The sequence below is a fragment of the Acipenser ruthenus genome, chromosome 15, assembly GCF_902713425.1.
Source record: "Acipenser ruthenus chromosome 15, fAciRut3.2 maternal haplotype, whole genome shotgun sequence".
Taxonomy (NCBI): domain Eukaryota; kingdom Metazoa; phylum Chordata; class Actinopteri; order Acipenseriformes; family Acipenseridae; genus Acipenser; species Acipenser ruthenus.
This window is the reverse complement of record NC_081203.1, coordinates 8,826,287-8,853,503: the sequence shown is the minus strand read 5'-3', so window position 1 is coordinate 8,853,503 and position 27,217 is coordinate 8,826,287. Positions and strand designations below refer to the sequence as shown.

The 27,217-nt window shown below is 42.4% G+C and overlaps 1 protein-coding gene across 3 annotated transcripts in view; it reads left to right on the top strand.

Moving 5' to 3' along the window:
* LOC117422038 (cip1-interacting zinc finger protein-like) overlaps positions 1 to 25,452 on the top strand; it is a 35,498-nt gene extending 10,046 nt beyond the window's left edge. For all 3 annotated transcript variants that reach the window (XM_034036647.3, XM_058987117.1, XM_058987118.1), the window contains exons 6-16: positions 175 to 262; positions 393 to 493; positions 776 to 846; positions 1,410 to 1,577; positions 3,523 to 3,662; positions 10,491 to 10,584; positions 11,363 to 11,476; positions 16,089 to 16,259; positions 16,628 to 16,688; positions 22,474 to 22,595; positions 22,760 to 25,452. In XM_034036647.3, coding sequence (XP_033892538.3) covers positions 175 to 262; positions 393 to 493; positions 776 to 846; positions 1,410 to 1,577; positions 3,523 to 3,662; positions 10,491 to 10,584; positions 11,363 to 11,476; positions 16,089 to 16,259; positions 16,628 to 16,688; positions 22,474 to 22,595; positions 22,760 to 23,521 — 1,892 coding nt within the window. In that variant the 3' untranslated portion in view covers positions 23,522 to 25,452. The remainder of the gene's footprint in view (positions 1 to 174; positions 263 to 392; positions 494 to 775; positions 847 to 1,409; positions 1,578 to 3,522; positions 3,663 to 10,490; positions 10,585 to 11,362; positions 11,477 to 16,088; positions 16,260 to 16,627; positions 16,689 to 22,473; positions 22,596 to 22,759) is intronic.
* Positions 25,453 to 27,217: the final 1,765 nt, after the last annotated feature.

Genomic DNA, 27,217 nt, shown 5'->3' with positions numbered 1-27,217 from the left:
CCAAGCCCCAGTCAAACCCATCCTCAATCTCCTCCTTCTCCGTTTCCCATTCTTCATCTTGCACTTATCCTTTTTACCTATATTTGACCTCTCCATGCCTGTCTCCTGTTGTCTTCAATAGAGTTTGATGTAAAGAGTGAACTCAGGCATAGTTAATGTTTTCTCTGCTTACAGATGAAAGGGCTGCAGACCCAGAGAGCCAGGCTGAGCCTTCAACAGAACACCAGGAAGAACCAGCATTTAAAAAGCAAAGACTAGAGAGGTACAGTGATACACAATGCATCTCTGGGGGTCTCTCACAACACCTATTACATATAAAACTGTTATTACACTGTTCTGTGATTTAGATAGAAAATCAAATAGAAGTCAATACTTCATGTTTTATCTTTTAGCTCTGAAGAGCAAATGGGGGAGCAGTGTGTTTCTGATGAGCAGCACGCGCAGAATGCTGAAGAGAAAACTTCCAGGGAAGAGGGAGAAAGGGATTCAGGAGGTGAGAAGTGGTTATGGAGATGTATTTGGTAATAGTATTTAACTATCTTGAATGTCACCTGCAAGACAAAATGAAAGATGCATGCCAAAGGAAAATGGATAACACCACTTTCCTGACCCACTTTAGAACCATCTCAAACTAAAAAAGAACCGTACATTGCACTTCAATTAAAATGAATAAAAATAAAACCCTGTGAAACAAAAGCCTATACTGGAACAACCCTCACAGGTTATCTCTTTTGCGTTATATTAACTAATTCCTTGTTTCCTCTGAAATTGCTAGTGGCTGCAGAGTGCATTCTTACAGAAGATGGAGTAAATGCAGCTGGATCCGAGGCAATGGAGTTTGCTGAGGTGAGGGGAGAGATGGCATACGGAAGAGAAAAGGGGTCTATGGGGTAGATTATGTAGATGGGGGTAAGCTTCGTTGGCTATCTATTTTTAAACCTTAAAATGGTTTCTCCAGTTCATGTATATGCCAGAAAAATGTATGCAAGTAAAAAATGTAAATGAAAACAATCATCATAAATATTAAGCTTGAAGTAAACCTAAAAATAACAAGAAATGTTTGCAGGATGTTTACAGGAACAGTTGCATTTGTTGCATTACTCGGATCTTTGAATGTTCTTTCATTTTTTTAATTAGCTGAAAAACAAAAGTGTAATTTCCACCCTATTACTGTAAAAATCTCTTTACTGTAAAATAAACCTGTTACAACCCTGTTAAAGAAAGGAGAAACACTTCTGTACTGCAAAATGTGTAGATTTATTTAAACATTCCTGTACATTATATCTTTGATACTGTCAAGCAGTGTTTGTTTGAATATTCAAATGTTTGTTCCAGCCCTAGTGTCTAATTTACGTTAATGTTTATGTTGTTTGCTGAGTAATAATGACTCCCTCCTCCTTCTCCCCCAGGTCCTGAGTGCTGGCGGCTCTCTCAAAGTGACGATCCAGCAGAGCAGCGAAAGCCGAGCCATCAGCACAAGTGCACCAGAGAGTGCAGTCAGGAACAGTGACACTGATGCAGAAGCAGCATCCAAATACTACTGTTACATCTGCAACATCACTTGCTACAACCAGCAGGTAGGGATCGCTCAAGCGATCGTGCCCGTCGATGAAGACGGGCACGATAATGAAAGTTAAGACCAACTAGCACACAGCAGAACCATCATCGAGAAGGCACTATCACGCTTAGAAAACCATTTTTCAAATGATTCTTTGAAAAACACTTTAAAACCTAGATTTACCTTGAACTTGTTATGATTTGTTGGCTACCCTTTCGCTGAGAAGTTTTAGAAAAATTGTCCCAAAAGTGAACTCCAGTCTATCTCATCTGGTAAGTTCCCTGTCACAGAGGCTGAAGATCGTGCAGCCCCTTGATCAGCCACTGACAGCTCATACCGCTGCAACAATTAAAAAAAAAAATACATATATAACTATTAATATATAGCAAGCTGGTCAGGAAGTAGGTCAAAAAATCAATGTTTTAAAATAATAAACGAATAGCAAGCTGGAAAAACAAATTGCGAGCTGCGAACTGCAGGCTGGAATAGCGAGCTGGATTAAGCTGAGCTGGAATAGCGAACTGCGAACTGCTTGCTGACTTCACTAACTTGAACCATAGCTACGTTTTAAAACTGAGATAGTAAATGCGATAGCAAATACCAGTACCTTAAAATCAAGCTGATTAGAAGGCCCCCTTTGTTGTTCTCTGTTGTTGCAGTTAGGAGTGTTGCGATATGATGATAAAAAGATAATCGTGATATAAATTCTAACGATTATTCTATCGTCAGTAGTTTTAATTATCGCGGTTATTTATTTATGATTTTGCCCACTCTGAGAGACACATCAACGGCACAGAATGCAGAAAAAATTATAATTGAAACATCCAGTAGATGGCGATAATGAACCTTTCACTGGGTTTTATATAGCCACAAAAGTGATTTGAAGTGATTTTTAAAACCCAAAAAGTAATGACTGAAGGTAAGGTGCACATGGATTAGGGAGTGGTTAAAACAGAAAGTACTGATTACAGGAGAAACCTCAAAATGGAGCGAGGTAACCAGTGGTGTACCACAGGGATCGGTATTGGGTCCTCCGCTATTCCTAATCTACATTAATGATTTAGATTCTGGTATAGTAAGCAAACTTGTTAAATTTGCAGACGACACAAAAATAGGAGGAGTGGCAAACACTGTCTTCATCTAGACAATGTGGGGAAGCTGTAAAAGGCCTTGGATATATAGTGAAAAGTTTTGAATTTAAATCAAGGGAAGTAATGTTAAAACTTTACAATGCATTAGTAAGACCTCATCAAGAATATTGTGTTCAGTTCTGGTCACCTTGTTACAAAAAGGGATATTGCTGCTCTAGAAAGAGTGCAAAGAAGAGCGACCAGAATTATCCCGGGTTTAAAAGGCATGTCGTATGCAGAAAGGCTAAAATAATTGAATCTATTCAGTCTTGAACAAAGAAGACTACACGGTGATCTGATTCAAGCATTCAAAATCCTAAAAGGTATTGACAATGTCGACCCAGGGTACTTTTTTGACCTGAAAAAAGAAACAAGACCAGGGGTCACAAATGGAGATTAGATAAAGGGGCATTCAGAACAGAAAATAGGATGCACTTTTTTACACAGTGAATTGTGAGGGTCTGGAACTGTCAGCGACTGCAGTTTGAGCAGGGTGATTGCCGGTAGAAAGTATAAACTGCATGGCGACATGACAGCGATGATTGCCAGTCGAGTGATGTTAAGTGTGCAAAAACGTACCCGCCACTGTGGCGTATATGTGTGAAATTGACCCGCCACAGACCAAATTAACCTGCGTTTGGCGGGTGTTAATTTTTCGAACCCTGTGTGTATGAAAAATATGCTACCTTACAAAAATAACTTGCAGCCCTTGAACGCTCCACTATAAAATGATGAAACTCCGGCATAAATAAGGTAAAATCAGGTACTTGTGCTGCCAGCACTATTTATCAGCAACAAAATTCCCCATTAAATTATTCATTGTTCTGTTTGCAGAATTTCCAGAGCCACATGAATGGACTAGCCCACCAGCAGCGCATGATGGAGATCCAGCACATGAGCAACGCCTGCCTGGTCACACTGCTGCCCAAAGTGAAGGAGTCACTGCAGGGACAGAGCCAGTCCAAGACAGATGGGTAAGAGCAAGGTTTATAGGAAGGGGAAACTTCACCTTGATCAAACTATTCTGCATTAGGGCTGTCAGTTAAGCCTCCAAATAGCAGTCGATTAATTGGGCACACAAAATATAATCGTTCGAATAAATATCGGTGATTGTACCGCCCACATACATTTTTACTCTGAGAGACTTGATTATTTTAATATCATTGCTGTTAAGTAAAAGCTTGTGGACAACAATTGGATGCGAGGGGTATTTAACTTTTAATATAGCTTTCTGCGTGGTACTGTAGGATGACCGACATAGAAATGTTCAGAGATCCAGAGATGTGCAAATTAGTGCTGGGATAATTAATTTAGTTACTCAAGTATTCGCGTTTATTTTAATATATAGACAATTTTTTTGGTACTCATAAGAACATAAGAAAGTTTACAAACGAGAGGAGGCTATTCGGCCTATCTTGCTCGTTTGGTTACTCGAGTACTCTACACTTTAACACATGCATTCCAATATGGCGGTGCATGTGGCAATGTATCTGCAGTGCTTGAAGATTCACATGTTCAGTGCAGCGTCTGTAAAGGCAAAATGAAATACCATCACAGCACCACTGCTTTACTTCAGCACCTAATAAAAAAAGCACCGACCGTGTTTCTGAACAGAGGACTAGTGGAGTCAAGCGAGGAAGAGTCTTTGGAATTAATATTTATAAGAGAAGACGTTATAATATAATATAATACAATGCTGTTTTGGTCACATAAATTATAATTTTTCATTTTGATGGCAACAGGAATTACGTGTTTATTTTAGCACACAGCGGGGAATATAGTCGTCTACTTTAGAAACCTGAAAATAAACTATACATTTCACTCTTACAATGTTATTGAATAAAGCACAGTAGGCTACGCTCCTGTCATTTGAAACTCCTGAATAGAAAAAAAAGACCATTAGAAGCTACGTTCTCCTGGAAGTGTTAACACCAGTATTAGTCTAATATTACACTTTTACTAAAAATTCTCTGCAGCTATCTGTGAGCTGATTTACTTCTGTGTCTCTCACATGTGACCAGTCCTGTATTCCGTTTCTTTTACTTCCTGATTCCAAATGATGTCATGAGGTTTGGCCACTGGAGAGTTCATAGACAAAGCATCACTTGTCCTTTTCTGATCAGAGAGTGACATTCCACTCGCATATTGGTAAATTCAGCTAAAAAACATTTTTCTAAGACTCAGTTATGGACAACAAAGCTCAGAACTAAATGACTGCAAGCATCATACAAGTTACAATATTAAAATGTAATTTGAAACCATTTACAATAATTTAAAATAAGTTATAACAATCGGAAAAATTACATTTAAACTTTTAATTAGTCTGAGAATAACACCAATTAGCAGACATGATAGGATTGGAGATGGTTAGCTCAGTTAGCAGACATGATAGGGCTGGGGAGATGGTTAGCTCAGTTAGCAGACATGATAGGGTTGGGGAGATGGTTAGCTCAGTTAGCAGACATGATAGGGCTGGGGAGATGGTTAGCTCAGTTAGCAGGCATGATAGGGTTGGGGAGATGGTTAGCTCAGTTAGCAGACATGATAGGGTTGGGGAGATGGTTAGCTCAGTTAGCAGACATGATAGGATTGGAGATGGTTAGCTCAGTTAGCAGACATGATAGGGCTGGGGAGATGGTTAGCTCAGTTAGCAGACATGATAGGGTTGGGGAGATGGTTAGCTCAGTTAGCAGGCATGATAGGGTTGGGGAGATGGTTAGCTCAGTTAGCAGACATGATAGGGTTGGAGATGGTTAGCTCAGTTAGCAGACATGATAGGGTTGGGGAGATGGTTAGCTCAGTTAGCAGACATGATAGGGTTGGAGATGGTTAGCTCAGTTAGCAGGCATGATAGGGTTGGGGAGATGGTTAGCTCAGTCAGCAGACATGATAGGGTTGGGGAGATGGTTAGCTCAGTCAGCAGACATGATAGGGTTGGGGAGATGGTTAGCTCAGTCAGCAGGCATGATAGGGTTGGGGAGATGGTTAGCTCAGTTAGCAGACATGATAGGGTTGGGGAGATGGTTAGCTCAGTTAGCAGACATGATAGGGTTGGAGATGGTTAGCTCAGTTAGCAGACATGATAGGGCTGGGGAGATGGTTAGCTCAGTTAGCAGACATGATAGGGCTGGGGAGATGGTTAGCTCAGTTAGCAGACATGATAGGGTTGGGGAGATGGTTAGCTCAGTTAGCAGACATGATAGGGTTGGGGAGATGGTTAGCTCAGTTAGCAGACATGATAGGGTTGGAGATGGTTAGCTCAGTTAGCAGACATGATAGGGTTGGGGAGATGGTTAGCTCAGTTAGCAGACATGATAGGGTTGGGGAGATGGTTAGCTCAGTTAGCAGACATGATAGGGTTGGGGAGATGGTTAGCTCAGTTAGCAGACATGATAGGGTTGGGGAGATGGTTAGCTCAGTTAGCAGGCATGATAGGGTTGGGGAGATGGTTAGCTCAGTTAGCAGACATGATAGGGTTGGGGAGATGATTAGCTCAGTTAGCAGGCATGATAGGGTTGGGGAGATGGTTAGCTCAGTTAGCAGACATGATAGGGCTGGGGAGATGGTTAGCTCAGTTAGCAGACATGATAGGGTTGGGGAGATGGTTAGCTCAGTTAGCAGACATGATAGGGTTGGGGAGATGATTAGCTCAGTTAGCAGGCATGATAGGGTTGGGGAGATGGTTAGCTCAGTTAGCAGACATGATAGGGCTGGGGAGATGGTTAGCTCAGTTAGCAGACATGATAGGGTTGGGGAGATGGTTAGCTCAGTTAGCAGACATGATAGGGTTGGGGAGATGGTTAGCTCAGTTAGCAGACATGATAGGGTTGGGGAGATGGTTAGCTCAGTTAGCAGGCATGATAGGGTTGGGGAGATGGTTAGCTCAGTTAGCAGACATGATAGGGTTGGGGAGATGATTAGCTCAGTTAGCAGGCATGATAGGGTTGGGGAGATGGTTAGCTCAGTTAGCAGACATGATAGGGCTGGGGAGATGGTTAGCTCAGTTAGCAGACATGATAGGGTTGGGGAGATGGTTAGCTCAGTTAGCAGACATGATAGGGTTGGGGAGATGGTTAGCTCAGTTAGCAGACATGATAGGGTTGGGGAGATGGTTAGCTCAGTTAGCAGGCATGATAGGGTTGGGGAGATGGTTAGCTCAGTTAGCAGACATGATAGGGTTGGGGAGATGATTAGCTCAGTTAGCAGGCATGATAGGGTTGGGGAGATGGTTAGCTCAGTTAGCAGACATGATAGGGCTGGGGAGATGGTTAGCTCAGTTAGCAGACATGATAGGGTTGGGGAGATGGTTAGCTCAGTTAGCAGACATGATAGGGTTGGGGAGATGATTAGCTCAGTTAGCAGGCATGATAGGGTTGGGGAGATGGTTAGCTCAGTTAGCAGACATGATAGGGCTGGGGAGATGGTTAGCTCAGTTAGCAGACATGATAGGGTTGGGGAGATGGTTAGCTCAGTTAGCAGACATGATAGGGTTGGGGAGATGGTTAGCTCAGTTAGCAGGCATGATAGGGTTGGGGAGATGGTTAGCTCAGTTAGCAGACATGATAGGGCTGGGGAGATGGTTAGCTCAGTTAGCAGACATGATAGGGTTGGGGAGATGGTTAGCTCAGTTAGCAGGCATGATAGGGTTGGGGAGATGGTTAGCTCAGTTAGCAGGCATGATAGGGTTGGGGAGATGGTGTGTCTTGAGAAACAGGGCAAACTGCTGTGTCTTGAGAAGGGGGTCTCTGGCTTGCAGACATACTGAACTATGTGACCTACTGATTAGGTGACCGGCGCATGGACTGGATTAGGCTGAGCGGACAGTTGAATTATGTACAGATAATTCAATCTTTTTGATGCAAGGAAGACATTAACTAGTGATGTCCCAGTGGAAAAGGACATTAAAACATCAAAGGACTGTGTTTAATAAAAGGCAAGATACACAAATGATCTCATGAAAGTGGCTATTTAGAAGAGTGAAAAAGACTAAATATCCAAGCAAAACTAAACATTTTGCGCTCCACATCGAATGCTAAACAAGGTGCTGTCACTCTGCTAAGCAAAGCTGCAACTCCGGGACTCTGCCTAAAAACAGAACCAAGGCGGGACGGGAAGCAAGCTGCAAGCGAGTCACAACCCCAAGCAACGAGACTGAGGCCCGGCTGGAGGACTGCCTTACAACTTACAAACGACTATTATCAGACAAACCAGTCTGGGTCTGCTGTACACCTAAAACCATAGTACCCAAAAGAAACTGTGCCCTGCTACCTGCGTAGCTGAAGATTCAGTGAAGAGGGCAGAGCGGACGGGCGCTGTTGTGGATCCTATACTGAGGACTGAAGACTTTGTTGCAGCTGTTTGTTGATTCTATCGAGAATTGAAAGCTTTGTTGCTGAGTTTGAACCAACGTGGGATTGAAGACTTTGTTGCTGAGAGGAGAGCTTTTTAAACCGGACACTTCAACAGATTGAGTTTCCAAAACAGCATACTCAAGGAACTGTTGAGTATAATTCCAGTTGCATTTTCCTTTAATGGAACTAAATTAATGAATTCACATATAATTGAATTGTTAATTGTTTAGTTTGCACCCTTTGCGTGTGAAATAACCTCTAGAGAAACTTGGTAAAGTAACTATAAGTAATCTACCTCATATTGTTGTATGAAGATTTGATTTCCATTATATGAGAGTAGATGTTAAAACTTCATGCTGATTTGAACTTGGCTCTCGCCAAGATAAGCACCAACTAAGACGTAGCTTCACAGTAAACTAATGTGATCCATATGTGTCTCCATCCATTTGCGCTTCCTTCCATATGATGATGTAGATATCCTTCTGTCTGGTGTTGAAGGCTGAAGTGTAATGGTGGCTCCAGGGATCAGCTTATTGTCTCTGAGGTCTTCAAGTGGGCACCTTCCATCCTCGGTGTTTCATCGACTAGCCCACGACACCTCAAGAGGGCTCGACAGTGATTCTGGCTTCCACACAAAACCCCCCCTCCGCCCCCCACTCAACTCAGCCCAGCTTACTTACCCGTACATCAGCTTTCCTTTCTATTGTGCTTGAGATCCCCAGCCAGAATCTTTCCGTCTCAACCACAGCTAGTTGCTGCTCCTCTCTGCTGCTTCAGATAAGTTCTTCACTGTGCGACGCAACTCTTGGCCACTGAATCCGACGTCTCTGAGAAACCGGGTTGTAGAGTGTGCCACAAATCCTCGACAACCCACTTCCACTTGGTAAACCCGGACTCTCCATCCTCGCTGTTCCGCTTCAGTGGCTAGTTGAGCATACCGCAGTTTCTTCCTCTCATACGCCTCATCTACAGCATCCTCCCATGGCACTGTTAACTCTACAAGGTCAATATCTGGTCGAAGGTTAGTGGTGGCAATCTCAGGTGGAAAAATAAGCCGCTGACCAACATCTGCCAGCATTTTCCAGTCTCTAGCAGCTTCCAGTTGTCCTGGGTGAGGATTGGTTTTAACAAGTAAACTTGCCATACCCTTCATCTATATACCATTAATAAGCTTAATGTGATATATTCTAAGATTGTCTGCATCATCTCAGTTGAGGCTCTGCCTGTATGTGGGCGTGTGTGTATGTGAGTAAGCTACTAGCTACTTCACAGCTTGCTTGAGCTGCTGCAGTGGCTGCTTTGTTTGTGAGGAGACAGGCGGTGTCATATTTCAATTGCCTGCTAGCCAGCATGAATGCAGTGAGATTTTTTAATTGTGTTTTGTGCTTAGAGACTAAGAGATTTACTTTCTGACTTTCCTGATTTCTGTTTATTATTTGTGTACTTTTTTATTTGTCGATCTTTGTAACACTAATTATTAATAAGAGAACTAATCAACCCAGATAAACTATTATTAGATAAACTATCAATTATTGAATTGTTCCTACAAAGTGTTGATTCTTCAAGCAGATTCTTTTAGCATGGTTAGTATTGGAATGATTTGGTCCCAGTGGTTTTGATCACTATATGCGGTTGATTCTTATATCAGTAATTCTTATAAACGGAGTGCACTGTACTTCAGACTGCCGTTGAATATTTCCTGTAAACTAAAACGAGAGGTTTCTGTTTTGTAGTCTTCTTTCTGATCTTTGTGATGTCCCGCTTCTTGGACACGTGTGATTTCACACACGCCTGCCTGTATGATTTCACTTTTCAATTCTGTTTTTTTTTTCTGTTTTACTCAGAAACAACCAATTTAAACATATTATTCTTATTATTGAAGAATATTTATATACTGTTTCATTTTGAACACAGGATTAAAAACATTAATTTGACATGCTGATTTTGTATATATATATACATATGTACATTTACGCCGGACGCACACAGAGAAATAGGAACACTGTTTATTTCAGACCCCTTCTGTAATATAGGCTACTAAAATGAGATTAATGTGGATCACGGGCCACGCCTACCAAAAACACGACCGTTTTGTACCACTTCACAAACCAAGTTTTTTCACAATTGTATAAGCAGTTCTGTACATATTCTGCATGTAAAAGTGTTGGTATATGGATGCATCTCTCAATCAGTGGGTGAAGGTCACAGTGATCTACTTGTTGCGGATCACTTTATTTTTGTATAGCAACTGTGGTAGAGAACCACAATGAGCCAGTCGCAGTAATTTCTAAACAAATTGCCTTTTAATATCAAACCTTGACTGTGTAAATCACATTTAGTCACCATTCAAGAAACATTGATTGGACTACAAGCAGTAAAGCTATCACAATACCATATATGCAAGGACATTTTGTTTCATCGCTAGCAGTAACATCTGACCTTGTGTTTCAGAGAGAATAGACACGCCCTGCAGCGCTGGTGCACCACTTGTCAGGTTTACTTCACAGGAGATCTCATTGAGCATCGCAGAACTAAGGAGCACAAGGTAACCAGGGACTGTGTATAGAGGCTGGGGTAATGTATTAGTCATACACATCGGGAGGTTTCCGTTTAAATTGGATCCCAGGTGAAATCTGCATGTGGTCTTTATAAACCTGTTAACCGTTGTTCACTGAACCACACAGTCCAACACCTTTGCCAACTTGAAAAAGCAGAAGACCAAATAGCAATTGTGGGGAATAGCTATGTATTTGTCCATCAGCTTTTCAGGAGCAGAAATATTCCTGAATATAAATGTATTTGGGCGTTTTCTTTTGTTGTTGTATTAATAATAATGTTTAGTTCTTTTTGAGTATTTCCTATTTTGTATTTAACTCTCTGTAGTATAAGCAAAATAAACTATGTACCATATTACAGTAAATACATTTCTGTAATAAACCCAGTGGCACCCCAATAAACTACCTATAAAAAAGGAGAAAACACTAGAACTGGTGTTTTATTTATTTCAGACATCATTTGCAGGATATCTTTTTTGATACATCCATTTATAATGGTAGTTTAAAACATTTCAAGCAGTGTAAGTTTTAATTATTATACCAGGACTACTACTACTTTAATTAATAATAATAATAATAATAATAATAATAATAATAATAATAATAATAATAATAATAATAATAATAATAATAATAATAAATAAATAAAAGCAACCTATTGATTGGGACAGAAGACAGATTCAGGCGGCAGTTTCTGCAGATTCATACAGGCATATTAGCACAGTTATGGTTTTTGATAAGCCATTGATGTTTTCCTCTGGTGTTCAGCTTTCAAAGCACTCGTCCAGGCCCTTCTGTACGGTCTGCAAGTGCCACTTCAGGACACCACGCAAGTTTGTGGAGCACATGAAGTCCCCGGAGCACAAGCACAAAGTTGAGGAGGTGAGGAGATATCTGTCTGGGTGTCGTGAGGGAATGATCACTGCCTACAAGGCTACTTGTAAAACACAAAACAGTTCCGTTATGGATCCAGTGCATCTTCAGATTGAGTCTCGATCTGATGTTTGGGTTTCACACTCTCCTTCATTGACATACTGTAGCTGAAAACCTTTATTTTTGGGGTTGTAAAACTGGCAAGCTGGAGCTTGGAGTTTAAATCTCAGACATGGTAACTCTCAATATTTCTAGGATAAGTTCTCAAGTCTAACTTCTCTTGAGTATTCTGACTAATTTGCATATGTTTTAACATTTCTACGCTCAGTGCAGATAGTAGCCTACTCTTTGCATCCAGTGTTCAATGTAAACATCCATTGACACCCTGTGCATTGAAATGTGAGATTTTCATCCCTCTTATTGGGTGCATCTCATGACACAAACAATACTATCTGTTTACACATAATAAAAAAAAAAACATTAGGTTATTATCATAACCCTGGGTCCCTGAAATAGAAATGTAACCATTACGGAACAGATATTTACCTCCTGAAGATCCCTGAATCCTGAGTACTTTATACCAAAGCTGCTATTTGAACCTGTGACAGTCATGACCCCTCCCCTGATGGATCAAAAGCATTGCAGTCACAGATCTCGGCGTCATTTTTCCTTCAAGCCTGCTGCAATTAATGGACGCAGCGACCTTGAAGGTTAATGGTTACGTTTATATTTCAGGGAACCAGGGTTATGATAATAACCAAACGTTCCCTTTGAAGTACGAAATGTAACCACTACCGAATGGGTGAGTATACCCAAGCCAACGCAAGGGAATGATTGCAGAATGACCGGAATGCTACAAGGCTAAGCCGAGAGGCTGCTCTGTGGGTTGCCATTCGAGACCACAGTAACAAGTAGCTAGGGTGAAAAATTGAGGGAGAATTTCACCTCTATGCCTGTTTTGTAAGGTTTGACTGGGAAGCCGCCCTTAACGCTCCAGTTCCAAAACCAGCTTTTGAGGATCCACAGCATTGGTGAAGGTATGGGGCGTAACTCACACTGGCGCATTGCATGTGTCTTTGACAGATGCAGCCTGGAATAAAGCCCACAAAGTTGCAAGGCCCCTTTGTGGAATGGGCAGTGAGCTTTTCTGGAGGGGGTCAAGTTGGCCAGTTTATAGGCAGTCTTGACCGCATCTCATATCTCCTTAGACAGCTGCTGCTTAGACAGGGCTTGACCACAGGACTTTGCCCCATAGCAGACAACAAATTGTTCAGACTGCCTCCTCACTTTTTGTCCTGTCAACATAATATACCAGGGCCCAAACTGGGCAGAGCGTATGGCACTGTCGCTCCCTGCCACTGGAAAGGAGGAGGATGGAAAGCCTCCAATTCCACAGACTGGTTGGCATGGAAGGCAGAGATAGTCTTTGGCAAGAAGGCATGATTGGTGCGGAGCATGACATTTGTCCTTGTCTCCTGTAAAAAATAAGCAGGCTGGGCTCCCAAGTGGCGCATCCAGTAAAGGCGCTCCGCGTGGAGTGCAGGATGTGCGCTATAGTCTGGACGTTGCGAGTTCGAGTCCAGGCTATTCCTTTGCCAACCGAGGATGGGAGCTTCCAGGGGGTGGCGCTCAATTGGCCAAGTGCCGCCCGGGGGGAGGGTGGGTTAGGTCAGCCAAAAATAATAATAATAATTGGCCATTCAAATTTGGGAGAAAATAATAAAAATAATTGGCAACGACTAAATTTATAAAAAAAAAAAAAAAGCAGGCTTTTACGATAGAGAATGCCTCCATCTCATTCACCTGCTTTGCTGCGGTGATAGCAAGCAAGAAAGTCGCTTAAAAGAAAGCAATTTCAGCTCAGCTTAATGCAGGGGTTCAAATGGAGGCTTCATGAGTACATTAAGCAACACTTTTAGCCTCCAGTGAAGGACAATGTCCTTCATAGGCGAACAAAGCCACCGAGCCCCCTTCAAAAATTCCCCCTCCAGGAAGTTGGTTCCTGGGGAGATGTAGTCAATCGTGTTATGGCAAATGGAAATAGCTGCCAGATAGACCTTTAATGTGGAGGGGGATTTTCACTCGTCAAAAAGGTCCTGCAGAAATTGCAGTATAACTGCCATGGGACAGACGCCCCACTTGTAGCCATGTTTGGAACGAACTGACATTCTGTAGGGTGTCAGTAACCCTGTTGGAAAGTCCCAGATAGCTCAAATGCAGCCATTCAGGGGCCAGACCCAGAGCTGCAGGCTGAGCCTGGTTGAGCAGGTGGCGTCGGTAGTCTCCACTGCTGGCCACTCAGGAGCTGCATCAGATCAAAACCAGATTCTCCGGGGCCAGTATGGGGCTATTAAAAACACCTTGGCCCGGTCCTGCCTGATTTTCTCCAGACAGCAGGAGCAGCGCAACTGTTGGGAAAGCGTATAACAGATGTCTTGGCCATTGGTGTGCCAAGGCATCTATTGCCAGCGGTTCCCTGCATCCTATTATGGAGACCCAGAGGGGACAGTTGGTTGATTCTTGGGAAGCAAAGAGGTAAATCTCTGCTCTCCTGACTTTCCCAGATGAGGCTCACCACCTCGGGGTGAAGCCTCCACTCTGAGCTGTTGGGGACTCCCCTTGAGTGGAGGTCTGCCGCCCAGGTTCTCATGCACCCACAGTAAAAGGTAGCGAGCCATGCGATGGAGACCGGGTGCCCACAGGGTGTTGATGTTGTCTGTGCGGACAAGCACATGTCTCCCCTGACCATCCTGCAAAGAGTTCTACAAGGCCAGGTAAACTGCCTGCAGCTCTAAAACATCCATGGGGGTTCCACACACCTTGCATGCCTCGGCCATTCTACACAGTGCCCAGGACCAGGCTGGACGCGTCCGTGGTGACGACCTCCCTTCTGGGGACACTGCCCAGCACTACACCTAAGCGTAGATGGGTTGGCTGTTTCCACCAAGACAGTGCGCTTAGACAGAGGTGGGACTGTCAATAGGCGGTCGCGGTTCAACGTGAGCTGGAAGACCTGCGATTAAACCAGTCCTGCAGAGGGCGCATGTACAGGAGACCCAATGGAAGGGTCTGGGAAGCTGTTACCATCAGGGCCAGAAGTTTCTGGAACGTCACTACCGTTTGTGCTCTGTTGAGCTGAAAGAGCTTCAAGCAGGCAGCTATTCCCTGCACTCTGCAGTCCAACAAAGTGGCCAGCATGGATCCGGAGTCCAAGCACACTCCCAGATAGGATGCTGTGTAGGAAGGTGTGAGCTGGCTCGTCGCTTGATTCACCATAAGGCCCAACTGTTGGAGTGGTCGGTGACGAATTCCATATGGGCCTCGACCTGTGCTGGAGACTCATCACAAATTAGCCAGTCATCCAGATAGTTGAGTACTCTTGTCTCGGCCAAAATAGCTTCCATGCACTTGGAGAAGAAACATGAAGCTAGGGAGAGGCCAAATGGCAAGACACGGAACTCGTACGAGGTTCCCTGAAAGGCGAACCGCAGGTACTTCCTGTGCGCTGGTTTTATGGGGATGTGGAAATTGGCGTCTTTGGTACCAGTTCGCTGGCTTTGATACCAAATTGGTACCGGGTTTGAACCAGGTTGGGATCGGATGTGGGTCTGTGACCTTAGTGCTAGTTCGGTATGTGTCTACTGGGTGATTGGTAAAATAGCTGTTCACCAAAACGGCATTGAGATACTGTGGTTGTAATGCAAACCAACAACAACACCGAAGCGAATATCTCGGTCCTGTGCAATGCTGCTGAAGCAAGCAGCTGCTCTTACTATATGTGTGCAAGCACCACGTTAGACAGGTCTGCGCGCGATTATCTGAAAGACATAACACAGTGAGAAAAGAAGTCATTTAACAATTACATCAGTAATATAAAATGTCTCGTATAGTGCTAATTAACAAAAACGAGAAAGAAAATAAGCTCCAGCCAGAGCTATGCAGCCCGGGTGGAGAGCATAAAGTCAGCCGACTTATATGCTGGGTCCCTGGGAAGGAGCGACTCGAGCCGCTAGCTTCACACGGGGCACAAGGCCGCAGCGGAACGTAACCAGCCTTTAGTGCACACAAATAAATAGAAAAACTATTTCAGCGATTTGATTAAATATCACGTATAAAATGTGTAAAACTACAAAATATATACAGATGTAAGCAACAATGTACTTATCTGAACAAGGCTCTCCGATCAGGTCAGTCTTGAAAGGAAAAATGGCGCCAAGATCTGTGACTGATTATGTCAGTCACGATTTGTGTCACAGGCTCAAAGAGCAGCATTGGTAAAGTATTCAGGATTCAGGGGTCTTTAGGAGGTAAATACCCATTCGGTAATGGTTACATATCGTACTTGAAAGGGAACACCAGTGTTACCATGATTTAATGTAAGAAATTACTCCTTACCCCCCAAAAATGAATGTGTCTGTATCAAGTATGTCTTTGCTTGACTTTATGCCACTTCCTTCCCAGACTTTGGGAGGGAGGCAGTAAAACTCACTGTAGTATACAGCAGGTGATGCTTGTATGACAACACTAAAAGCCCCAGTAGGAATATAGTAACCCAAGAAGTAAAATTATTGAATAAATAAGGGCTCCTCAGGGTGTGACTGTTCTCCGTGCTTGTCTGCAGCTACGGAGCGAGGCCCGGGAGCACGGGGGTCCCGAGAACCCTGAGGAGCTGATCACTGTGGATGCCATCGGCTGCTTCGAGGGAGAGGAGGACTACGAGGAGGATCCCAGTGAGGAGGAGGAAGAGGAGGAGGAATCTTCAATGGAGACCCTCAGGGCCAAAAGCCGACAGGCAAGGGTCTCTGTTTAGTGATTAGTGATAATCTTCATCAAAACTATATGCCGTGTTCTTTGGGATCAGTGTGGGTAAAATGTTACGTTATAACCAGGGAAATATGACTCTTCTGAGATTTATACTGTAGCCAAATATGCATAAACCAGTTGTTACTGATTTTTACAGATTCTATGTTACAATGGTATTGAAACATTCATCCTGCTAATGAGATAACCGCCTCTAATACATGAGTCTCAAATGGGGGTTAAAGTATGCCTTGGGGTATTTCTGCCTGGCCATTATAAAACCTATATACAGTTTTACATGTGTTCAAAAATATTCCTAAGTGAGTGTTCTGCATGCTGTGTTGCATTGTATCTCTGCAGAGGGAGGTGATGTTAGAGGAGCTGACCGAGGATGAACAGTATGATTCAGAGACACAGTACGGTGAGTGTCCCTGTAAATGGGGTTAATGCTAAAGTAAAGGAAAAATAATAGGATTCTATGATCAATTTACGAGGACAAAGGTTTGAAGCTGTTTTTTATATAAATAAATGGTGCTAAAAGATGGCCGTGGGGGACCCTCTCAAATGTGGGCAATTGCCGCTAGGTTGCCAAATTCAAGATGGCCGCCAAAAATAATGGCACATTTTGGTTCATAATATTCATATAAAGCTGTGTTTGGTGTCTAAAGGGGAGTTTTGAGGGACAAGGAATTAATTAATCATCATGTCTGTAATATCATGACTTCTAGTCAGGCCATGAATCGTCATTGATAACTTGACCTTTAGGAAGTGTGTTTCCCCGTGATGAATGAAAATATCAGTGATGACCAGGCTGCAATCCTGAATCCTGGCAGGCATCACTGTTGTCTCTGGATTAGGTTTTTCAGTGTTCTCAAACTCATCAGTATGTGGAGAGCAGCTCATGCCTGCAGCACGCAATAATTTATCTTTCAAGCACTTGGCAATGGTATTCAGTAATTGTTCTTCGCTCACTCCCCACAAGTAGATTTGCTGCTTCCACATAACTTTTACCTGTAGATGTGTCAACACTATGGTCCTCTTGTTTTTGTGGAAGTGATCTTGAAAGCCGATCCTGTTTGCAAACTCCTTTTGAATCATCTGCTTAATTGTGCTTGATTTTGTTGTACTTATATCATAACTGAAATTCCTCAACAGGTTATTGTATTTCATCAGTAGTCCTTGTAATGTTCATGGCTCATTCATAACCAAGACAACTGTCCATACATAATGAAGAACATTTCTTCAACTTCTGCAAGACTAACCTGTTGTAATTGGAAATTTGAATTAACGTTTTTATCATAGTGGTATATTGGAGAGGCATATTCTTTCCAGTGATGATGCCAAGTCTCCGCTGCAAAAGGATCTGTTGTACAGTCAATTACAGCTAAGATACGGTCACACATTGTAGCATCTTTTAGGTACACTGTGTGAGCCTTGAACGTGTGCCATGCATCCATTTGTTGGAGAAGACACCACTTGTCTCGGCCAACGTGTTTTTTGTGTTTTGGCTTCATGCACCAGACACAGAGATCCTTGTCCTTTAGAGTAGTGGTTCTCAAACTTTTTGGACCTCGTCCCTCTTCCTCTTGTCTGTGGCACTTGATTCCCCCCCGGCCCCCAGTGCCCTCAACATACAGTACTGTGCAAAAGTTTTAGGCAGGTGTGAAAAAATGCTGTAAAGTAAGAATGCTTTCAAAAATAGACATGTTAATAGTTTATATTTATCAATTAACAAAATGCAAAGTGAGTGAACAGAAGAAAAATCTACATCAAATCAATATTTGGTGTGACCACCCTTTGCCTTCAAAACAGCATCAATTCTTCTAGGTACACTTGCACACAGTTTTTGAAGGAACTCGGCAGGTAGGTTGGCCCAAACACCTTGGAGAACTAACCACAGTTCTTCTGTGGATTTAGACAGCCTCAGTTGCTTCTCTCTCTTCATGTAATCCCAGACAGACTCGATGATGTTGAGATCAGGGCTCTGTGGGGGCCATACCATCACTTCCAGGACTCCTTGTTCTTCTTTACGCTGAAGATAGTTCTTAATGACTTTCGCTGTATGTTTGGGGTCGTTGTCATGCTGCAGAATAAATTTGGGGCCAAGCAGATGCCTCCCTGATGGTATTGCATGATGGATAAGTATCTGCCTGTACTTCTCAGCATTGAGGAGACCATTAATTCTGACCAAATCCCCAACTCCATTTGCAGAAATGCAGCCCCAAACTTGCAAGGAACCTCCACCATGCTTCACTGTTGCCTGCAGACACTCATTCATGTACCGCTACATTCAAACTACATTCTGCTACAGCTAAATATTTCAAATTTTGACTCATCAGTCCAGAGCACCTGCTGCCAATTTTCTGCACCCCAGTTCCTGTGTTTTCGTGCATAGTTGAGTCGCTTGGCCTTGTTTCCACGTCGGAGGTATGGCTTTTTGGCCGCAAGTCTTCCATGAAGGTCACTTCTGACCAGACTTCTCCGGACAGTAGATGGGTGTACCAGGGTCCCACTGTTTTCTGCCAGTTCTGAGCTGATGGCACTGCTGGACATCTTCCGATTGCGAAGGGAAGTAAGCATGATGTGTCTTTCATCTGCTGCAGTACGTTTCCTTGGCCGACCACTGCGTCTACGGTCCTCAACGTTGCCCGTTTCTTTGTGCTTCTTCAAAAGAGCTTGGACAGCACATCTGGAAACCCCTGTCTGCCTTGAAATTTCTGCCTGGGAGAGACCTTGCTGATGCAGTATAAATACCTTGTGTCTTGTTGCTGTGCTCAGTCTTGCCATGGTGTATGACTTTTGACAGTAAACTGTCTTCAGCAACCTCACCTTGTTAGCTGAGTTTGGCTGTTCCTCACCCAGTTTATTCCTCCTACACAGCTGTTTCTGTTTCAGTTAATGATTGTGTTTCAACCTACATACTGAATTGATGATCATTAGCACCTGTTTGGTATAATTGTTTAATCATACACCTGACTATATGCCTACAAAATCCCTGACTTTGTGCAAGTGTACCTAGAAGAATTGATGCTGTTTTGAAGGCAAAGGGTGGTCACACCAAATATGGATTTGATTTAGATTTTTCTTCTGTTCACTCACTTTGCATTTCGTTAATTGATAAATATAATCTATTAACATGTCTATTTTTGAAAGCATTCTTACTTTACAGCATTTTTTCACACCTGCCTAAAACTTTTGCACAGTACTGTATGTATTTATGTATTTTCAGCACCGCCGCTGGAAACCCAGCACACCGTCGCTACATTGTGTAGGCGAGGCAGGTACTCCGGCATGCAATTGGAAACTGGCGGGGGAGAGTGTATAAATGCAAAACTAGACTCACCCAAATAATTGGCATAGGCAAAACTAGATTGGCCCAGCATCGATGTTGAAGCTTTGGACGAAACTAGACTTGCCTAAATTAATGGCATGGGCGAACGAGATTCGCCCAGCATTGATTTTGAAACTAGACGAAACTAGACTCACCTGGGCTAGTCCCGAAATTCAGTGAAAAAAAAAATGTGTTTCGCCCAGTCATCTTTTTCAAGTTCTGGGCCAATCTAGATTCGCCTGACTGGATGCGGGCGAGTGCTGAAAAAAAGTGGTAACTTCGGGATTCATCCAGGAGCCCTTCGCAAAACTAGAAAAAACTAGACTCGCCAACCACGACATACAGTCACCTCCAAAATTACTGGCACCCTTGATAAAGATGAACAAAAAAGACTGTATAAAATAAATAATACCAGTACTGAGCTATATTGTAATTTTCCAACATGTGGAATATATTTGACTTTATTAATGATTCAATGGAATCAACAAAAATTAAACATTTCTCAAATTATAAATTTATTACCAAAAAAAATGGCGTCACAATTATTGGCACCCTTGTTTTCAGTACTTTGTGCACCCTCCCCTTGCAAGGATAACGGCACTGAGTCTTTTTCTATAATGTTTAATGAGATTGGAAAACACATTGGGAGGGATCTTAGACCATTCCTCCATACAGAATCTTTCCAGATCCTTGATATCCTTCGGTCTGCGCATATGGACTGCCCTCTTCAATTGAAACCACAGGTTTTCAATGGGGTTCAAGTCCGGAGACTGAACCATTTCTTTGTGGATTTTGATGTGTGCTTGCAGCCAAGTTTCAGCCTCCTGGCAGAGGCAACCAGGTTTTTGGCTAAAATGTCCTGGTACTGGGTAGAGTTCATGATGCCGTTAACCTTAACAAGGGCCCCAGGACCAGTGGAAGCAAAACAGCCCCATAACATCAAAGATCTACCACCATATTTTACAGTAGATATGAGGTTCTTTTCTGCACACACATCCTTATTTAGACGACAAACCCACCGCTGGTGTGCGTGGTCAAAGAGCTCTATTTTCGTCTCATCTGACCATAGCACCCGGTTCCAATCGAAGTGCCAAACTCCAGGTGCTTACGTTTGTTGGTTGCTCTCAATAAAGGCTTTTTTCTGGCAACCCTTCCAAATAGCCTATTGGCATGGAGGTGGCGTCTAATTGTAGATTTGGAGACATGGTGACCCCAAGATGCAACCAAATTCTGTAATTCTCCAACTGTGGCCCTTGGATTTCCCTTTGCCTCCCGAACCATCTGCCTCACTGTGCGTAAGGGCAAGATACACTTGCGTCCTCTACCAGGCAAGTTTACCACTGTTGCAGTGGTTTTGAACTTCTTAATTATTGCCCTAATAGTGGTAAGTGGCATATTTAGTTTTTTAGCTATTGTTTTGTACCCATTGCCTGATTTATGAAGGTCAACAACCATCTGTCTCTCTTCATTTGTGAGTTCTTTGTCTTTACCCATGGTGATGGATGACAAATGGATTTCATATGCGTGTTACCTCATTTTTATACCCCAGTGAAACAGGAAGCCATGGAAGGCCACAATACAGTTCCTTAAGACTGAGATGAACTTAAAGAAGTAGAATGTTAATGCAGATTTAATTTTGTTTGATTTTATTTATAAGAATCTTTAGGGGTGCCAATAATTCTGACACCTATCTTTTTGAGAAAACATTTTATTACTTATTAATAAAAAAACTTTTTCTCTGAGCAATTGTATTCGAATAAAAGAATATGGTTTTCCCATATATTTGAGCATAAAATATAGCTCATTACCTGTGTTTATTTTATACAGCCTTTATTAAAGGTGCCAATAATTGAGATATATATATATATATATACACACACACACACATAAATTTGGCTTAAAAAAATGTTTATTATAAGAAATTAATTCCTTGACCCTCAAAACCCCCATTTGGACACCAAACAGAACTGTGTACTACAACTATGAGCTGAGATATGCCATTTTAGAGATTTTTGGTGGCCATCTTGAATTTGTCCACCTATTATTATTATTATTATTTATTTCTTAGCAGACGCCCTTATCCAGGGCGACTTACAATTGTTACAACATATCACATTATTTTTTTACATACAATTACCTATTTATACAGTTGGGTTTTTACTGGAGCAATCTAGGTAAAGTACCTTGCTCAAGGGTACAGCAGCAGTGTCCCCTACCAGGGATAGAACCCACGACCCTCCGGTCAAGAATCCAGAGCCCTAACCACTACTCCACACTGCTGCCCTAGCAGTTAGTTTCACAAATACATATACAAAGGTTAACTTGTTGAAGTGAGGATGACCACATTCAGGATCCAGGCAATGAACTCGGGATGCATTTTGAATCCAGGAGTTGTGAGCAAGTAACAGGTGTTTTTTATGGCCCTTGCTGCCTGTGTATTTATCACACTATACCGCTATGGCCAAACGTTTTGCATCTCCTTGAATTTTAGGATTGAGACATAAATACAATATCTAAATTATGTTCTTTTTTATAGTTTTTTTTTTTCATGCAATGACTTATATTGGAAATATCTACTGGAAGCCATAATAGTAGTACAGTATTTCATTTTAAATTTTCGAAATGTCACATTTTTCAATTTCTTTTAGTATAATGAAAACTAGAGAGGTATGTAATTCAGTATGGTAATGTAACATTATTTAGCAGGTTTTTTTTTCAGTCACAAGTCACTCTTAATGAGTGTATTCTAGTATGTCTTAACAGAATAGATAGACTTGTAAATGGCTTTTGTTTTGGTTTCTCATTTTTTCTTTTTCTTTCACCTTTGCATTCTGTTTGATAAGTTGTTTAATTTCCTTCCCTCATATTTTCTCAGGCTCCAGTTTCGTGGTCCCTGTGGCTGGATTCCTCTGCAGGTTGTGCCACAAATTCTACCATTTTGAGTCCACGGCCAGGCTCTCTCACTGCAAATCACTGATGCATTTCCAAAACCTGCAGGTCAGAACCTTTTGACTTTTTTATTCTATGCTTTGATCTTGAACAATGGTACACAAAGAAAGTCATCAGAGCTTGACCTAACTTTTCTATAAGAGATTCTTCTAGTCTAACAGAGTTAGAGCTCGCTCTTTGTTTGCTAACCAGGTTTTAATTTTTACTGACAGAAGTACAGAGCATTCAGGAGTCTTGAGGCAGCCGAAGCCCAGGAGTCTGGCACTATAGTGGAAGAGCATCCAGATGATACACTACAGGTGGCTGGACAGGAACTGGGAGCTGAAACTGGAGTCAACCTAATGGAAATGGGCCCAGCAGACTTCAGTGGGACCAATAGAGAGCAAGGCTATGGTACTACTAATTCAGACAGCATGCCTTCCGATAGAACAGGCTCTGAAAGCCCAAATCCTGTCAAAATTGTCTTTGACAGTCCAGACCCAGTCAAAAGTGGTACTGACAGCACAAACACTGTCAAAACTATCTCTAAGAAACCAAGCCCTGGTACAGCGAGTCTGTATGGGCTCTCTCAAACAAAAAACAGCCTTCTGTTGGATGACTTGGAAGAGGATGCTGCACTTGGGGAACAAGCCTTAGACTTGAGCAGCTCCTCTAATGACTGTATCAGTAAAGAAGCTGAAGTGCTTGAGGAGCAAATGGACAGGAATCCTGAACAGCGCAAGGGCATTCCCCAGACTGAGGGGCCAGTGCAGGAGCAAGATGAAGACAATGTAGAGGGAGAGCAGGACAGACCCCAAGCTGAGGTGGAGGAGGAAGGGGAAACCGAGGAGCCAGGGAACATGAGAAGCAAGGGAAGCAGTGCAGAGAAAGAGGGGGAGGTGGAGGGGAGCGAGAGGCCAGCTGGGTGGCAGCCCTGCGGAGCAGGAGCCAACGCTGGCAAGAGACGCTCAACACGGACAAGGAGATCTCGATAAATTCTGTGAAAACGGGGAGGCAGGTGAAGGGGTCATTTCTAGGTATTTTAAAACCGAATTAATTTCCAGCTGGAATGATGGCTTTGCATGCCAAAGCACTGGAGAGCATCTTCCACTCGTCCCACATGAGACTTAAAGGGTTTACTTTCTACAGTGTACCCATTTCAGCATCCTATCAGTGTTGAAACACCAAAGTGGTGGTGTTTTTTAATTTGTTTGAAAACAAAAAAACATAACCTAAAAATCTGAAAACACATCTGGTTTAAACCATTCACATGGCACAGTTAATTCATAATTCATAATTCATAATTTGACATAAGGGAGGCCAGGAATTGAGTCAGCTGAGACTGCTCCATTCTTGCGAGGCAATGTAGGGAAGCTACAGTAACCCTGCCCCTGCATGCTTGTACTGTAGATAGCGTAATCCAAGATTAGTGCTAATAGGGGTCTGTGAAACCAGTCTCCACTGCTGCCGACCCTGCACCTTTCATCAGCACCAAAATTAACCCTTAGCGGTCCATTTATTCAGCGCGTCTCAGGCGTGTCAGGTCCAATTTATTTTCACACGTGTAGTTTATTTTACACGTGCTGTTTTCAAAAGTATTTTTTTTTTCACAGTGAAACAGGTTTAAAAGGCACTGCATGTCAACAGGACACTCAGTACTGCATCTCAAGCCCCGCCCCACCCCTTGTTCGCTGTATTTTTCACATACCTCTTTATAGTCGTGCATACTGATAAATCATCTCCTGATCACTCGTTTTATCACCAAACTCTTCAATAATGCGATCCAAGTCATTATTTTATTACTATAACATCTCAAAAAGCTCTGCAAATGTCTATCTTGTTTGTTTATGGCTGTGTTATCTCTGTGGTGCCAGGGCTATGTATTGCTCAGATCCGGTCTTTTTTTTTTTTTTTTTGTGGCTTCTGTCAGCCATTGAATGGTTTTCTCAGCTTTTTCCGGAGAAAAAAACGTCTGTGTTTTACGTCTTTTTTGATGATGTCGGCCCTGGTCCGACATAGGACCGCAAAGGGTTAATCTTGTTCCATATTCTTGCACTTCATTTCATATTGCTGTTCCTAGAAGTGTGCTGATTCTCAAGTGTACGAGCGGCAATACTAAACGCAGTCTCACTAGCAACACTTGATGCTGGAACACACATGCGCATATCTCAAGATAATGCAAATTAATGTTTTTACTGCCAGTGGTGCCTGTCTCCTCTCCAACCCCCCTCGATCTCGCTCTCTAGACAGACATCTATTCTGTTCACATCCTGTTCCAAAGTACTCCTTTTGGCCTGAGAAAAGACACTTTGAAAATGAAAACTATCATGTGAGCGAAACTCACCTTCAGAAATAAGCAGATGGTTATTTGTAATTGTAATTAATAAAAGGGCCTTTAGACAAGTCTAAAAGATAATGTAAACTCTTCCTATTTGTGTTATTTGAAACCTCTCCCATGTCTGTTCCTTACTCTTGTAGCATGTACTTCATTGCGAGGTAGCGTTTTACTCTTGCCCTCTGAAAATGTGCAGGGTGCTACCTGTACTGTCCAAGTGAATACAGTACATTGCAATGAGGTCATATTTCACTGCGAGCCAGCTGAGGTGCTGCTCTGCTGTTGAAACAAGCACTGTATTGTCAGGCACGATGTGGTAAAACTGGACTGTAGAGAGGTCCACAGAAAAGCTAAGCCACTGCCCTAGTCATGGCCAGGAGAGAGGACAGGGTGGGGGATGTAGAAGAATGAGAATTTAGAAGCTGACAAAAAAACTGTTTTTTTTTTAGAATGTATTCTCTGGAAATAACTGTAAACTTATTTTGTGTGTGGTTTTTTTTAGAACAGTTTGTAAAGTCTGGATTTAAAGTCTTTTTATTTTGCTGTATTTAAAGAATTTTAATTTATAAAAGTGTGAATATTCTCTTTGTCCTTTTGTGTGTGGAGTTCTATTGTTATTTTCACCTTATTACATATTATATTTGTTTTTCAGTCAAGTGAACTATTAATTTTTGAGCCACAGATTTAGAAAACAAAAGGCCTCTTGTTGATGTCTTTATATGGCTGATGTCATTGTCACTGGGTGCCCACAGTGGGCATGGTTGGAACTAAACATTATATTTTATTTATTTTGGTTTGCTTCTTCAGAAACATTTAGTAAAGGAAGATGGATCTTCGTGAAACCTGGCATAGGGATTTATATGAAGTTGGCAATGTACTTTATTGAACTTGCCTTCATTTTTGTAGTAATTCTTTTCCATGTTTTTTATTTTTTATTTTATCCAGTTGACATATATAATTGCCTGCTGTCCTGCTGTCGCCCACAGAGCAGGGTCTTCAGCAGAGCCTGTCACTGCTAAACAGGTACTGCTTCACTCTGAGCAACACCAAACTGGAGCACAGCACCAGCTTTACATACCTGGGCCGTATCGGTGCATCAGGGAGCCTCAACTTGGCTATAAATGCATTAAAAGAAAAAGCATGCAGGGGTTTCAATGCCATAAAGAACCGCTTCTCCGAAATCAAACCACCAATAAAAATCTGGCTAAAAAAAATGTAATAGCATAATCCAGCCCATCCTTCTTTATGGCAGTGAAGTATGGGGCCCACTCACAAACTTTAATCAACAAAATTGCCCAACTGCAACTTTCCATTTAGAATGTTGTAAAAACATATTACAGGTTCACAGGAACACGCCAAATAACACGTGCAGGGCCGAACTGGGCCTCTTCCCGCTAATGATCCCCATACAAAAAAGAGCGGCCAAATTCTGGGTTCATCTGAACCAGGCAGACCCAAGAGCAACCAACTCTCCCCAGGGAAGGACCCCTGGGCCAACTGGTACCAAGGCTCAGAGACCTGAGCCAAACCCACACCAGTGAGCCTCAGAACAGTGCCAACGACAAACAACCAGAAAAGTTGACCACAATTTGAAAAACACTTACATTGAAAACTGGACAAATGAAACAACATTATAAAACAAACTTGAATGTTATCAGGCCCTAAACAGAAACTTTACCCTGGTGGAATACCTTATCAGGGTAAAGTACTCAAAACAAAGACCAACTCTAACCAAGTACAGACTCAGTGACCACAGCCTGGCCATTGAAACAGGCAGACACCAAAAATCTAGAGTTCCAGAGAAAACCGGCTGTGCTGTCATTGTGAGCTGGGAGAGGTTGAGACAGAGATGCGCTTTCTGTTATCTTGCACCAAATATATAACGAAGGGACGAATATTTTCCTAAATTCCCGAGTCAGATGACCCAATTTATACACCTGCCTGACTCCAAGAAACCAATCCTGCTAGGAGAGCAAGGGCAGACAGCCAATATGTGTCTGCCTGCTACAGCCTGAGGGACAGCGTGTAGAGACTCTTCACTGTGACAAGTGAACACAGCTACTGGTGTTACTGTTGTCAGCTCTGTGTATATATATATATATATATATATATATATATATATATATATATATATGCCAGGGGAGGTCGGTGGATTGTTTGGTGTGCACTATATACCACTCCTAGAACTACAGCTAGATATGATTAACCCTCATTCCTATGGATGTGGATAAGGTACACTGTAGTATACAGACTTCTGGCAGACTCCTAGCAGTTCTCTGGGATGAGGGGTAAAGGTGCACACCCCTTATTTAGGGAAAAAGAGGCTGCAAGACAAGCATCCCAGTGTAACTCAAGG